Genomic DNA, 17187 nt, shown 5'->3' on the forward strand with positions numbered 1-17187 from the left:
AAATGAGCCAAGCCGCTATAAACCGGGGAGACACAGTTGCCAAGGTAGGATGCTATTAATATCAAGACAAGGAATTAAATCAATACGTCAAAACGACAAGGAAGGGGCAGCTCTCCTCCGCAAGATGGCAACCTACAAAGTTTGGATGCAGTTTAAGTTTACTCCTTATATGTGCTGCATTCCCGGAACGTTTGGGGTGTCTAAAAATACAGCGTCTTGCATCCCAATGTGATGCAACAGATGAACGGAAAAGAGGAGGCTAAGATCATGTGCAAAGTTTGCAGAGATTTGCGTGAATTCTGCTAACTTTGTTTGCTGTTAACGTTGTATTTTTCGTGCATTTAACCTCGAAAAGGCTGTGGGGCTATTTTGGTTCATAATCGAGAAAATCAATCGGTTAGGATGACGCCATTACGTAACTCTAAAACGTCAAGTCAACTGTAATGCAAAAGCATCTCTGGGAAATTGTTTGCGTGATGAATAGGCGATATCTTCTGGTGAAAAGTGTCTACACGTTACCTCCTGTTATAAATGTGGCTGTAACGCAGAGCCCAGCTGATCAAAGGGAATTTTAAGGGGTGAAAACAGTAGGAGGGGACCGCTCAGTGTATCCGTTCAGTGAGACTGACTGCCTTGACAGTGTCAGTCAGACTTAAGGGAGCTCCCCGTGCGATCAATATCTTACCTGCTTCTCTAAGCATTCCTTCGCTGAGAGAGACGGTTTCGGTGACGGTGCCCGGTCACAAACACATCCCTCCAACAGGTACAGTCCGGAGGGGCGTGAGCTCGAGTCGTTTTCGAAATAAAAAAGCATATTCTGCAACAAAGCGAACCACTTTGAATGCCATTTTGTGTTGTCTGAGCTTTTTTTACTCAAGCAACCTCGCCTCGTCCCGTCTTTCTTCGCCAAAAGAGCCAGATAGGTGATGTGGCCATCATTGAGTCTGATCCCTTTCTGCATTTTGGCTGAGAATCCGAAAGGATCTGCGGGGATGCCTGCGGATTCTTACATGTTCTCCTTCTCAGCACCTCCGAAACACAGTCAGACTTGGTGGGCAGCAGCCCACTCCAGTGTGGCCATCCACACTTGCTGCACTGATTTTTGCAACAGCGAAAGGAAAAGAGAAAGAGACGATGCGCGTGAAGAGTCAGTCACACACTCGGCTGCAAAAACCTATCCACGCTGCAAACTAGGCTACTACCGTAGCCCCGACGCCTTCTCAGAAAAGCCTTCCTCATGAGCGCAATCGCTCATGATGAGGACTGAAGTGTCCGCGTGCAGTGTACCGAGCGCGCGCGCGCGCGCGCGCACACACACACACACAGCACCCTGCTCTCACAGGGAGAAAGCGCAGTCACGTGACCGGTCCCCGGAGCAGCAAATTTCAGCGCCTTGGACAGAAACTCCGAGGATAAACACAGACTGAGAAAGACGGGATTCACGTCGAGAATCCCAAAGCTTATCGGGAGGCTTTTCAGGAATGAAAACACGCACACACGCGCGTTTACGTACACACCTAATATCACACGCGACCAATGCAGTGAGAGCGTCTTTCTGTGCACTGAAACTCGCAAGCACGAGAAACTCCGGAAGGAACACTTGATCCCCCGCTGAATACCCAGTTGCTTAGTCAATTCAAAGCATTTTCGTAGTAGAATCAGTGTAATGCAATAATGTAATACTGCAATTTGCAATATGTATTATTATTCCAAAGAGAACTGGCTTTCACCGAGAATGCACAGAACCACAGGCGAGAAAACAAAGCAGTTGTAAACAACATGAGCAATGCAAGTGGTCTGGAAAAAGTTGTAAGAATGCTTAAACATCCATGACATCTACCTGTCATAGGTTAAAGGGTGGGCCACACTCTGGACAGGTCACCTGTCAATCACAGGGATAATGTAACGAGACAGAAATCACACACATGGACAGCAAGCATGTCTTTGGATAGAAGAAACCCATGCAGGCACAGGGAGAACATGCAACAAGAATTTCATGCTCCCCTACCACTGGATTTGGAGGGCTTATAAGCATGGCGCTCATACCAGGGAATATTCAATCAGGTGTTGCATTTAAGTTCAGGTGTAAGGGATTTGCACTTTATGAACATATCTGTTTCCCCTAAAAGAAAATACACTGCACTTTTATTCCAAGTCATAGTTGTAAGCTGTTTCAGGTATAACTCAAGGCAGTGAAAAGAGGGATACTGATTTTGCTCTAACCTTCTCAGCCACTTAACTAACTGCATGGCAAAGAAAGCAATTTATATATTGTTTTTTATTACAAAAACAGAAAAATATAACCGTTACATGAATCTGTCTGTCTGTTCCCCATCTTCCAAGTTGTAAGAGCACAGTTTCTCTGGCTTTGCCCACATTCACATTTCCTGCTTAAGTGTTTAAAAAGTTCAGAATCCACGATGTCAGCAAGCCGGGCAGCTGCTGATGGTGAAGAGCCTCACAATAACCATATCATATGCACCAGTTTCTTAACAATTTCAGCACAGCCTCTGCTCTTCCTGAATTTATTCCCACAGGTAAAATTGAAGCCAGATTTGCTGAGGGCTTGCACTGCCCTCTCCGTATCACTGCAAATTCACATAAATTGTTTTGTTTTGGGTTTTTTCCATCTTTTGAAATAATATAAAACCTTTGTCCTTGGCTCGCTCCATCCTGTTCTGCCCCCTTTTATAAAACACAGAGTTAACAAAAGCCTCTCAACACTGTCCACTGCTGGTGCATTTACATATCTAAGAGGGCGAGAGAGATACTCATTAGGGTTGGCCCATAATTAATCCTGGATTAGCATATTGGGGCGAGGACACACACAATGGTTTATTTCATCACAGGGTGTCTGACAGTGGGATCACAGTGCAGTGTCTATGTGGGATCATTAAAAGGATCCAGGGAGGTAACAGGGGATAATTGAGTGAGATTCTGCTGCTCTTGTTGCTGCTCTTTTGTTTTGAACAGGAAAGAGAACACTCCACCTTTCTCAAGCATTTCATTTCTTTATCTTTTTGGTAACAGGTGCAGTGAAGATTGGCAGCAATGTGGAAAGAGAGAGATCCAGTAGTAAGGAATGAGATGAGCTGCAATTCAACCCCATGCAGCCATTAGCAGACTAAGCCTGCTAGGACGCCCCAGGCTCAGCTCTGTTACCGAGCTTCTTCCGTCCCATAATCAGCCTCTCAGACAGGAGTGGTAATGAGGTGGTGATTCTCCTCCGCCACTGGGACTGATAGTAAAGATTATTTTTATCACTTCTGATAATAGGTGGGTTAAAATGGAAAGGGATGTAAAACACTAGAAAGACTGAGGTGATGAGTTAAAGTCTTAAATGGGATTCAGACCAACGTAACTCTATCCAGTTGAAAAGCATTTTTCAAAAAGGAGACATCCACAGGTGGAGACATATTGTGCAACAGGATTTTTTGAGACATCGTTTCTGGGTTGATGATGAAAAAGTCAAGTCAGACGTGTTCATTATCAGAGATGGGATAAAAATGGGGTTAATGAAAAGTGCGGATAATGAAACAGGAGCCACATGATTATGTCTTTTTTGACCACTGGTGCAGAAAAAATAAGAATTGTATAACTCTGATATATAAATAAGCCCCTTGATGGATTTGGTTTTTTTAGCATTCATTTAGTTGTTGTGATTCTGCTCACCTAACTTTTGTACCATCCCTTGTTTAAGCTCTTTTTTGGTCACCACCAGCATCCTATTGTTTTTTGCTGGTTTTGCTGTGGGATAAACGTGCCGCTTGCGTGACATCCTTTATACTGTTATTGACTGAATGTCCACTGTTTGTTTTTCTCAAAGGTTGTACAGGATTTTCTCAATTTTGTATAACTGGTTTAGCCTTTGTATATAACCAATACCTTTTATATACAGTATGAGTACCTCGCAAAAGTGAGTGCACCCCTCACATTTTTGTAAATATTTTGTTATTTCTTTTCATGGGACAACACTGAAGATATGACACTTTGATACAATGTAAAGTAGTCAGTTGCATTTCAGGTGCAAATAGGGAACAGGTGGTTTGAATTTGGTGTTATTGCTCTCACCCTCTCTCATACTGGTCACTGGAAGTTTCTCATGGCACATCATGGAAAAGAATTCTCTGAGGATCTGAAAAAAAGAAGTATTGCTCTACATAAAGGTAGCCTGGCTATAAGTATAATGCCAACACCCTGAAACTGAGCTGCAGCACAGTGGTCAAGACCATAGGGCAGTTTAACAGGACAGATTAGAAACAACCCTCGCTATGGTCGACCAAAGAAGTTGAGTACACATGCTCAATGTCATATCCAGAGGTTGTCTTTTGAAAATAGATGTATGAGTCCTGCCAGTATTACTGCAAAGGTTGAAAGTGTGGAGGGTCAGCCTGTCAGTGCTCAGACCATATGCCACACACTGGATTAAATGGCTGTCATCCCAGAAGGAAGCCTATTCTAAAGATAATGCACAAGAAAGCCCGCAAACAGTTTGCCGAAGACAAGCAGACTAAGGACATGGATTACCTGTGGTCTGATGAGACCAAGATATACGTACTTGTTTCAGATGGTGTTAAGGGTGCGTGGCGGCAACCAGATGAGGAGTACAGAGACAAGTGTGTCTTGCCTACAATCAAGCATGGTGGTGGGATGTCATTGTTTGGGGCTGCATGAGTGCTGCTGGCACAGGGGAGCTACAGTTGTACTGTGACATACTCAAGCAGAGCATGATCCCCTCCCGTCAGAAACTGGGCCACAGGACAGTATTCCAACATGACAACAACCCCAAACACACCTCCAAAAAGACCAGTGCCTTGCTAAATAAACTGAGGGTAAAGGTATTTGACTGGCCAAGCATGTCTCCAGACTTAAACCCTATTGACCATCTGCGGGGCATCCTCAAATGCAAGGTGGAGGAGCGCAAGGTCTTCAACATCCACCAGCTCCATGATATCATCATGGAGGAGTGGAAGAGGATTCCAGTGGCACCCTGTGCAGCTCTAGTGAACTCCACGCCCAACAGAGTTAGGGCAGTGTTGGAAAAAAAAACGGTGACCACACAAAATATTGACATTTTGGGCACAGTTTGGATATTTTCACTTGGGGTGTACTCACTTTTGTTGCCAGCAGTTTAGACATTAATGGCTGTATGTTGAGTTATTTTGAGGTGACAGCAAATTTACACTGTTATACAATCTGTACACAGACTACTTTACATTGTATCAAAGTGTCATATCTTTAATGTTGTCCCATGAAAAGATATAATAAAATATTTACAAAAATATGAGGGGTGCACTTACTTTTGTGTGATAGTGTATATAACGAAAGGCCAGGTGGTGCAGTGGTTTGCACTGTTGCCTCACAGCAAGGTTTGAATGTACCATTCTGGGCCTTTCTGTGTGAAGTTTGCATGTCCTCCCCGTGTCTGCTTGGGTTCTCTCTGGGTACTCAGCCTTCCTCCCACAGTCCCTATGCACTTAGAAGATATGCACTTAGTTGGGTTGGGTTAACTGGTGATTCTAAATTGAAATAATCCTTCAACAGGCCTTGCCCTACAGTAGCTGGGATATGCTCCAGCTCCCCTCGTGACCCTAAATTGGATAAGCGGAAAAGAATGGATGGATAATGCAAAGCCATACTTAACTGTGATGCACCATAAATAAGATTGATTAAGATCTTTCATTGATCCAAGTAGGAAAACACTTTCTCCAGATTTATTGTGGTGGTTAAATGACTTGGTCCAGTGCACAGTGACGGGAGAATTAACCTAGCATGTTTTTGAAGAGCGGGCAAAAAGACAAGCATACTGAATGTAAAAGGCTCTGACCAGGCTCAGAACGAGGAACTTTTTGTTGTGAGGTTACAATGGTAACTTAAAAAGGGCTGTTCTGCCATAAGAATGAAATGAGTCAGTTTTCTGCTTAGAAAAGAAAACTTAAATCTAGGAACTACCGTTTTGTGTGTTTAATTGTCAGGGTTTGAAATATGGTGAGTTATAAGAATAATATATTATACTGTTATTATTCAATAAGCTTATGCAATCTCGCAACATTTATTTCCAGTCAGAGTTGAACCTTGGGTCATGCTCCCTGAACCACTACTTCACCATTCAAGCCCTCTGAATCTTGACATTGTTATCTTGGAACATACCTGTGCCATCAGGGAAGGAAAGAAATCCATTCACGGAAAAACCTTGGTAGTCAGTATTTTGAGGTAGTCAACTGACCTAATTTTTTTGGGCACATAATGTTGCTCAACCTTGACCAAAGCCCAGATCATAACACTGTTTTTATAGGCTTGTAGGCACTAGGAATGATGGGTGCATCACTTCATCCACCTCTCTTCTTACCCTAATGCACTCATCACCATGGAACAGTGAAAAACAGGACTTATCAGACCACATGACTCTTTCCAAATTGATCCATTGATCCAGAGTCCAATCATTATGCTCCCTAGCAAACTGAAACCTCTTTTTCTGATTAGCCTCCCTGATAAGTGATTTTCTTAAGACTACACACTTGTTTAGTCCCAATCATTTGAGATGTCTTTTCACTGTGCATGTGGAAATGCTTTGACTTTAACTATTAAACATAGCCATGAGTTCTACTGTTGATTTTTTGTTTTGATGGCAAATGCCATGTGCAAAAAAACAATAATTGAAACACATAATTCATGTCAATTTTTAAATATATTGATGTGACCGTTTGTTTTCTTCATCAGTAAAATAACGCCACAGAAAATTATTATTTTACACTTTTTAGGGTAAATTGAAGACATTTGCGTTATATACCATTCTTCTGACACTACATCACCTTCACCTTCCACAGTGTTTGTATCAGTGACACTGTTGCCTCTTTGGTGGCAGATTGGTCGGTGTCGGCAGGTCTCTGACTCTGGGATCTGGCTCCATCTCTACGCGCTCTGCTGTCTGCCAGATACTGCATGCAGGGTCACCACCTGGCTGCACCATCCTCAAGCCGAACAGCACTCAGACTAACAGAGAGGATGAGCTCAGACAGAAACAAACAACCACCTACAAAAACAGGAAATGTGTCATTTTTTAGAGAATTCATCTCATTGTTATTGTTTAAATTTTTTGTTGGGTCTTGAGCATTGTAGTTTGAGGTTAATTAGTTAATGAACACATACAAGAGCATCTTTTTTTCTTCAGTGCAAAAAAAAAAGAAGAAAAAAATATAAGCTTAAGAAATTTTGTTACACCCCAAAATTAATGTTACCTATCTTTTTTGCTCAACTGTTTTACACAATGAGTCATGATGTCTGATGCCACACTGCGTAACAGTACTGAGAAAAGACTTCACAGAAATTGGACAAAGATGTGACTCAGAACAAGAATAATTTGAAACAAAGAGCAAATCTGAATATTTGGATCTGTCATTTTGCCCACAAGGTTTTAACTGACAGAAACTTGGACTGAGACTTTCTGACCAGCAGACAGACACCTGAAAATACTGTGCAGCTCTGAAACACTGTCAGCACAGCTGATAGCATAATGCCCAATGTGGTGTAAACAAACAAACAAACAGACAAACAGACAAACAAAAGAAAACATCTTTGCTTGGTGCAGGTACACCAAGATAATTTAAATCTGAAATCCTAGAAAATAGAGCAAAACCAGGAAGAAACCAACCAAACCTTAATAATTTCACTTTTTAACAAATGTAAAAAACAACCAGTCCTAAAAGGCAGCCCTCAGTATGGTCTGTCTTCTCTCTTCCACCCTCAACCACCCTCTGCAAACCTGCACAGTGTGACCCTGCCAGAAAGGCATCTGGGTCTCAGTCTAACAGGTGTCATTCACAGAAGCTCTGCGTGCTGCAGCGCAGAATGGCTGGCCCAAAGATATATGCTAATGTCATGCAAATGCCATATAGCACATCTGAAGGTGAGGCATATTAATGAAAGAGTGCACTGTCCTCGACAAGAAAGCTTCCACATCCTCAAATGTTACTGAAGGTCAACAGACAGATCATCACTGGAGACACTGCTGCGGCTTTAGGCAGCATCTGCCATGGCACGTTGCTGCAAGGACACATGCATAGGGCTCTCGTGTGCTACTGAACATGCACGCATTTGTGCACTTTCCCCTTCAGACACTGTCCACCATCACCCACATAGATGCACAAACACAGTCCTGGCAGTGGGATGGAGGATTCTGACTCATGAAGGCATGTGCTCATTATTAAAATATAGTCAGCGTTGAAACATCTTTAGCTGATTATATTTTGGACCAGATAAAATATGTGGTAGAACATTTTTTTCCGGAGTTTCAGTGCTTTCTTGTGAAGACCTTGTTTGTTAGTTAACCATTTGAGAAGATACTTAAGTGGCATTTATGCTCCACAGTTCCAACAGTGTGTAAAACAGAGTTAGAGCACAAGGTCAAGTGCAGGCCACTGAAGCACAGTGATGCATAACAGCATGTGGAAGTGGGTGCTTATTCAGTTCAGTACACGTGTCCGTTCGGGTCAAAATATCGAGCTGCTTAATGTCCTTCTGCCCCAAAACACATCAAAGTTCCTAAAGAACTGCCATGGGAATTCTTATATTATAATAACTAATTGTATATGACAGAGGTTGTTTATAACAATGAGTAACCTTGTCACATATAAGAGCTTTTTATATGTAGCACTGTAAACCTGTCATGGTCCTAGGTCGGTGACCCAGTGTTTTGTAGTTTGAATTATTATATAGTCTTTGAGTTCATTATTTATCATTTCTAGTCTCTTGGTTCCTGTCCCTGTGCTCTGTGCGCCATCTTCCCTCTGTCTCCTCAGGCAGTCGTGTCTCTGTTTCTCAGTGTCTAGTCTGTGTCTTTGTTACTGTCTTGTGTTTCCTGTTTTACTTTGACGGTCCCATTTCCTGTGTCAGTGTATCTAGTTTTGCTTCCCCTTGTCTCATTATGTCTAATTAGTCCCAGCTGTGTTTCCCTCCTGTTTCCCATTCCCCCATTACTCCCTTGTGTATTTAAGCCCTGTGTTTTCCCTTGCCCTTTGTTGTGTTGTACCATACCCTCTCAGTGCTGTGTTTTTGCTGTGCTGCGGGTTTTCTTTGTTCTTAGTCTACTGTTTCCCATTACCTTGTTTTCTAGTTTCATGTTCAAATTTTGGTTTGGTTTTCTCCATTTTTTTTTTCTTTTATGGAACGTTTTCTCAGCGCAATAAAGCTGCCTTCCTTAGTTCATCCCTCTGCTTCTCATTAGTCCTGCATTTGGGTCCTACTTCCTGCCTGCCACACAGCATCAAACTGTGACAAAACCACCAGAAAGTTGGCCTGCCATGTTGTTTTTCTAGAGCTAGCAGCTAACACATATGGATTAGAGGGTAGAGTGCTAAGCTAGCTTGTTAGCTAACACTAACAATCTTGGTCATCTGCATCTGTACTCTACATGGAACCAAAGCATAGACACACACGTGCTAATTAGTACTAAGTAACTAACTAATTAAACATTTGTTACCAAAACTGAAGCACAAACCTCTTGAATAGTCAGAACAACACATCAAGTCATATTATTCAGATAATTACATTAAAAAGAGACCAACAGGTAGTTGGTCAAGTTCAATACTTTCAGTTAGCCAGGGGAGGTCTAGGAGACACCAGTGTGTTAAAACTGCTGTCAATCAAAGCGCCTACCCTCAACTCAAGTATCCAGGTGGATGAATATTAAAAATGTTCACTCTCCACAGAGTTGCCAGAACAGGGGAAACAATCCACAAAGGTCAAAATCGTTCATTGTACCAGGCTGCAAACATATTTTTTAAAGTAAAGTTGGACAGTTTAACATGGGCGCCTATGGAGCTTTATTCTTCAGTGACAAGTGGCACTTGTCACTGAACCCTCTGGAGCTTGTAATCACTTGTGATTAATTCCACAACTACACAACCGAGAAGGTATTAGAAACACCACCAGAAAATAAAACTGTAAATATAATGAAATTAACAAATAAGAACACAACATAATAGAGTGTGCATAATACTTACCTACAGCAAACCTACAGTCATGTGAAAAATTAAGTAAACCCCATGATTCACATGAGATTTCACAGGAGTGGATACAGTCATATGAAATTTTTCTTTTCACATAAACGTTCATGGCTGCATACACAGGACGCTACAATATTAATAGACAAGTACAAAATATAGATTATATTATATCCCTTATTGGAGTTGACTTCAAGATAATAAAAATATATTCTGTTTCATTGAGTAAAACAGAATCAGCACTTGTTAGAACCTTTGGGAAAAAAATACACAACTGAATGTATTTGGTTGTACAGTGAGAGTTTTCTTGTGTTTTAGCTCGTCATTTTTGGCTTTAGAAAAATCACTGTACATTTCCAGCACTGCAACAGTAAACAGAGTACACCAACTTGCAGTGGTTAGTAGAGCATTTAGAAAAAAGAAAAAAAAACACTATTTCCCTTGAGAGTTGAAAGAGACCACATTTTTTTAATAGGTGAGGGGAAACACAACTCTACAAAAATGATAACACATCCTCACTGCTTAAAGTGTTAATAAGTAAATGCTGGCAAACAAGCTGGTACAATGGTAGTCTTCAAGTTTAAAAGTCTGCAAAAGTTATTTTACATTTTTTGAAGTACACCTGCTTAAAAATACTAGTTTCTTTCAGTTTTCTGATATAAAATTACTGACTGTACTTTGACATTCATCCATACCGTAATAATGTTCTGTGTTGAGGTGGTGTAATGCTTTGCACATACTGTAAACTAAACCAAATGACAGTGCCTGACAGGGCAAAAGTGTTAGTGATCATTAAAAATAACTCAAAGGTAGATTGAATCGATGCCCCATCGCACTGATGCAGCAGGGCAGCGATGATAAAAAGATGAACAAACAAAAAGTTATCACTGAAGCAAATGTACAAAGCTGCACACAGATGCAAGCACACACATACCCACAGCGAGCTAAACACTCAAACACACATATTCCAGCAGAAGGTGTCATCAACCGTTCAACCTCTCTTCTGTCTTGTTCCTTTTATAGAAGCTGTTTGGTGAAGAGGCCCAAAATTCGATCATGCATTTTCTCTTGACTGAAGCCCTCCATATTTAGAGAGTCTATTTGTGGCAATGTCTCTCCACAGTTGCCTTTGCCATGCCCCGAGGAGAGAGAGCGAGAGAAATAGAGGAAGGGGGGGGGGGACTAATAAACCTCCAAGAGTATGCCTCGCTTAGTTTCAAAACTGCTGCAGAACAGCCTCTCACTGCCTGCAGTGCACAACAGAGCACGAACATACTGATACACTGAAATAGGCACAGTACTGAGGGTCGACACAACTCGAAGAATACACAGTCCGACCTGTGCAGTTTGTTTTATATCCCTCCTCGCCATAGCCTGGGGTTGAACATCAATAGCTCTGAGTTTTACCTGAGTGATCATGCTCTAGAAAACAACAGCAAGCATAAATGCTGATTAAAATCCTCAAAGGATTTTTTAAATCATCTATTAAACCTTTTCTGTTCAGTAATAGACAGGACTTTGGAGCGGTCGTTAAACTAGTTGTTTTAAACAATGCATGAGGTAACTAATATGGATCTATAATTAGATTACTTTTGAGGGCATGCTGGAATTAATGTTTCATATCACTCTCTTCCTTTAGGCTCTTTTTTATTGTGAGACTGAACTTTACAAGCTATTTAAAGCATTGCATGTTATTCACTCTGTTCATTGAGTGGAGGAAGAACTCTGAATCTCCAATTCTTCTAACATCATAGAGTGAATTTGCTGTTAGTGAAGTAGTTGATCTAGTGAAGAAAACAGGCCATTTGTGTCACATCAGAGACTAAAAGAAGGCCTCAAAAAAAATGGAAGAAATGTCACATCATCAGTTCTGCAGGTTAGAGCCATGTCCTCAAAATGTACTTAAAACTAAGCTGTGGTTTGTCCTGAACTCACCTATTGTTTTGTGATGCACCATCTTACCACTAGAGGTCACTACTTTCTGCCACATAACATAAGTTATATAAATTACACTATAAAGTCAAGTGGGGTTATAGGCAACGGTGATATTTAAAGATGTCACTATATTAAATATAAAAAATTTTAAAATGGCCCAAAGTGTGTAATCTGATGTTGGTCTTGCTCACATAAGTATGAATCAAATATAATCAATACCTGCTTTTACATATTTGCATAATCACTGTATTAAACTGTGTAACAAATTAAGAGTTCATTAAAAAAATCTGTTTATGCATCATAAAATGATATATTTCAACACAGCAGTGATTTAATCAGCTTTCAAGCTTCATGGACATCACAAGGAAAGAAAAGGATAAGTATTAAGATAACAGGCCAGAAAGTGTGGTGATTTTTATTTTTAAATTACTGTTAAAATTTTTTTACAAATAAGTACCTAAAATAATACTGACTTAGAACGTAAATGATTTTATCAACAGTTGGCAACATAATTGTGAAGAAAGCAGGTGAACTATGGGAACTATGAATTCATTTTTTACTGTCTTAGCACTGATAGTCACTAAGAAACAGTAAGACACAAGCAGTCTGCAATAAATAAACTGTTTATTATTGATTAAGGCATATCAGCAGTAGTGATTGCAATGTTATCACTGACACAGTCACAAAACTAGGATGTTGTCTGTTGTACCTGAAGACAACGCAGCAGTGTCTATGTGTTTCTAATACACTAAAACACTAACTTAACTAACTAAAGGTTTTCTGTTTACTTTACACACTAGCACACTGAATAAAGTGCAGCAGTGCAGCTTGTCAGCCAGCTAAAAAATAGCTTGTTGAATCAAGTATGTTTTATTTATGAAGCCACAAATTCTAATTCATTTGTCAAAGAGCATGTGAACATAACTTTTATACCAAGGCTGAAAACCTCAGGAAGACTCACAGAGGGCTCATCTCAGTGTCAGGAAGGGACGAGAGGACAGAATGAGCAAAAATAAAATTACAATCTTAGGCAAAAATAAAAAGTTTGACATTAAGTAAGATTTAAGTTTAATTAGTCAACAAGTGCAACAGCTCAGTGTGAGGACGTCAAGAAACAGATGGAAAGATCTTTCCCAGAAACCCTCCGTCATCCCACTGAGACTGGGAGAGTGGATGGAGTACAAGAGGACAAGAGGCAGACAAGGACAGCCTTCAACAAAGAGAACAAGAGACACAAGCAGCTGAGAAGAAAAGAAGCAGAAAACCGATTCAAGGCAGGGAAGTGAAAATAGTGAAGTGAGTGGAATTTTGCTTGTGCTCCTTTTTATAAAAGCAAAAAATAAATAGTCTTTTCAGTTTTGCCATCCAAGTGACTCCATCTCTCCTCGATAAAACACTAATATAAATTTATTGCATTTGGATTTTAATTTCTGACTCTTTTTTTAATAGTTTGATCCAAGACATGTCTGTAAATACTCCTTTTAGTGCCTGTGCAAAAATCTACCATAGTTTTTTTAAGTAAATTGTTGAGTTTATTGTAAGACGAAAAGCTGGGGTTTTTAGAATTTAAGTAATGTGAGTGAAAGGTCAATGTAATGGGGACAGAGACAAAATTCAGTAAATGAGTTATGTTTCTGGAAATAACACTAAATGTACTTAGATATAGGAAGAAGTGGAAAGTCATTTATCATATATGTGCTACTCTTATACAATGAACTAAAATAAAATTTAAAAAAAACATTTTTTCAAACCATAGATGCTTTTCTCCAAAAATGCTTGGCTGTGTAGTATTTTGCCTGTTATGACTGTTTTCACTGTAATACCCTACAATGTCAGATTAGGTGCAATGCGTCCTCTAGCGTTTAGACCCTGACAGTGAATGTATAGAGACACGTTAGATATCAGTTCGCTGGGTTTGCCATTTCAATTGCCTGGTCCTGATGCGTGCTGGCAGCCCTCCATGATCACATTTCACCCTCCAGTGAACAGCAGGGGTGTAGCACAGCACAACAACAGCCGCAGCTCTGGAAGCTCCACACTGTTGTTTCTCATCTCTTCAGGTCCCGATGAGGTTGGCCAGCTCTGCTCGTCAGTAGAGCCACTACTGTGGTGTTTGTTGGTATAAGTTTTATGGTATTAGTTTTAATAACGTGTTCGCGGGATGACCAGAAAATCAGATTAATAGTTTGAAGATGACATCTTTTCATGGAGTTGCTTGTTAATTTGTTAATTTTGAGTTTTAGATTTTCTAACAACTCTACAGAAACAGATTACATGAAACTGTAACACAAAAAACACATTATAATGAGTATATACTGTATAAATAGGTATTGCATATGTGGGCAAATCAAGGCAAATGCAGTGCATATGTTCACTTACCGGATATTAGGTACATCTTGATAGTACTTGACTCCCTTTTCCCTTCAGACCTGCCTTAATTCTGATGTTGACTAGATAGATAGATCTCCATAGAAAGAGTCCTGGGGTATTTGCTCTAGGGCAGGGGTGGGCAATCTCAGTCCACGAGGGCCGGTGTCCCTGCAGGTTTTAGATGTGTCCTCGAACCAACACAGCTGATTTAAATGGCTAAATTAGCTCCTCAACATGTCCTGAAGTTCTCCAGAGGCCTGGTAACGAACTAATCATGTGATTCAGGTGTGTTGACCCAAGGTGAGATCTAAAACCTGCAGGGACACCGGCCCTCGTGGACTGAGATTGCCCACCCCTGCTCTAGGGGGATATTTTGGTTTGTTCTAACATTTCACAGTAGAGGGCAGCATTGAGAAATGGAGATGTGGCTCCTTCAGCTTCTCTAATTGACAGTCTAAACAAAATGATAAATTTAATCTCAGCGTGAGAAATGTATTATTCTCACATAAATAATGAGAAATATGGTTTTTATGGGTTTTTGAAGAGAAATGACAATTGAAAATTTGGCAAACAACATCCTCAATAAGTAAAAAACAAACAAAACAAACAAACAAACTTCAGATACTTTAATCTGAGACTCAGTTTCTTTCCCATTGAGGAAATATATTTTTATTTACCATCTATCTAAACAGTTTTAGCTGTATCACTTCTTCACAAACATATAAAGATTGTCATCGCAGCCCTGTGAACCTGGTGTTTTATGAAAGGATGCTTGGAAGCTCTTCTCTTCTTTTAACAAGACTTGAAGTTGAACTTTGTATCCATCCTAAATTCTAATTATATTACATAAGTTTGATCAGATGTTAAATCATATATAAAATTAGGGTGCACAAAATGAAATACTCTCCTGTGCTTCAGCATTTGATGTTGGCAGGAAAGCTATCTGACCCCCGACAGCCTCAGTAAAAGTTGTGATGACTGCCAAAAGACATTAGAAGAAATCTTATCATTTAGAGTTTTTCTTGTAATGGAAACTACAAGGCAAAACTCTTAATGTGAAGACAAAAGTTTCACTCTGAACTGTATTGTATAGTGGTCTATACTTTGTAATGAGTTACAGCATATATGAAAATATAGAATAGTCACATATGAAAAAAGAAATTATATGTTTTTTAAATGGTTAAAGTTTGTAACTAACAAATGACCTTTTTTTCATGACAGATGTGTCAAGTGTTTGTGTAGCACGCTTTTACATAATTTTTTTAATGTATTAAATTTATCAGTTTTTCAACAACACAAAACAAAACACAGCAAATACAACAAAATGAAACCAAACCAAAAAATAATAATAATAGCAATAACATCAAAATGACATTTGTAAATACTGACAAATACTAAAATGCAAATAAGCTGAAAAAAGAAAAGAACTGTAAACTTAGGTTAATCAAAAAAAGAAATCTATTTAACATGATTTGTAAAAACACCAACTTTTACCCATTGTGTACTGTTGTATGTTTATTAGGATTTTTTAAGATATGACTCTATGCTTTGTCTCATTTTCTGTGAGCAAGTATAATAGCACATCTTCACACTGTAACCTCCCCTGTACATGTTCTACCCTCTGTCTTTTAGAAAGCCTCTATAGGTTCTCACACTCTATCCAACCAGCAAATTGTAGGTGGGATACAACAAATTTATAGCTTTGCCTGTGTGGCTGCTTATAAAGATGGCAAAAATATTCTCTGAGATTAAAGATTTGGAAGATGATGAAGAGGAGGAGGACCATTGGTCATTCCAAAACAAGGCCATAAGTCGCCAGCCAGTAACTGGAGAAATATGGACGTCAATTGATGTCAAAAAACGGTGAAACTGATTGGCCATCTTGTGCGTGGAAATGAGCCACCTCACATCACTGCCAATATGATGCAACCAGCGCTATTACGTGAGGACATCAATTTGGCACAAATAGGGCATTTGTCAAATGGCTCTGAATTGTACACATAAATTGCAAATTTCAAACAAGTGAATATCAATAGTGATCAGAAACCATGCTTCATTTATTTTTCTTCCAACTAAACATGGTTGTCTCCAGCCATATCTTGGTTAGGGTCTGAACAGAGGTAATTTTGTAATTTTAACCATATATGTGGTCTGTATTGTTCAAAATTGGAATAAAATAAACATCTGTTCAGGATTTTGAACTGTTATGGGTATTTTGATTAATAACAGAATAATGCAGGAAGTCCCCCAGACCTGCCAACAATGGCTGATTAACAATAACTTGAAACAAGGGTACAAAAGACAAAACCAGCTAAATGGAATTTGGCCATTACTGGTTAATAAAACGCACCTGTGCCTTTCTTGCTGTGGAAAAAAACAAAAACAAAACAGGCCTATTCCTTCATAAACAGGTTGTACAAAAGAGCTCATCAGAATAACTAATTTAAGCCCTATGATCTAAACTCAACAGCAACAGTTACACAGGGATTAGAATTTCCGGATAAATAATCTGGTTGTTGGTTTGTTTCAAACTGGTGGAAAACCTTCTGCATTGCCGAGGAATCACGCAGGGACATTCCACTGCCTGGAGTCCATCCAGGGTGTGATTTCACACACCAGGGGGTACTTCTCCTCGCTGCCTGTCCAGGGCTAAGATTGCGTGTGATACATGGATGACATTTCATGGCTGATGCAGACAGAGTTCTGAAGCCAAAGGAAATGATCTTGTGTGGCTAGATATTACTTTAAATGTTTACAGTGCACAAGTTTGTTTTTGGTAGCCATTTTTCCAAATTAACAAATTTTGAATACTCAAATCATTGGTGTTAGTTTAAGGTCATAAAATAAAACTTCCAAAATATGAGTGCTGAGGTTTCACCTT

At 39.7% G+C, this 17187-nt stretch overlaps 1 protein-coding gene across 1 annotated transcript in view; it reads right to left on the reverse strand.

The window, feature by feature from the left end:
• LOC100696842 (ras-specific guanine nucleotide-releasing factor 1) overlaps window positions 1-1428 on the reverse strand; it is a 28834-nt gene extending 27406 nt beyond the window's left edge. Inside the window, exon 1 of the mRNA XM_013268450.3 lies at window positions 686-1428. Within this exon, the coding sequence (XP_013123904.1) occupies window positions 686-961 (276 nt within the window). The 5' untranslated portion in view covers window positions 962-1428. The remainder of the gene's footprint in view (window positions 1-685) is intronic.
• Window positions 1429-17187: the final 15759 nt, after the last annotated feature.

This window comes from Oreochromis niloticus, linkage group LG1 (genome assembly GCF_001858045.2).
Source record: "Oreochromis niloticus isolate F11D_XX linkage group LG1, O_niloticus_UMD_NMBU, whole genome shotgun sequence".
In the NCBI taxonomy this organism is placed as follows: domain Eukaryota; kingdom Metazoa; phylum Chordata; class Actinopteri; order Cichliformes; family Cichlidae; genus Oreochromis; species Oreochromis niloticus.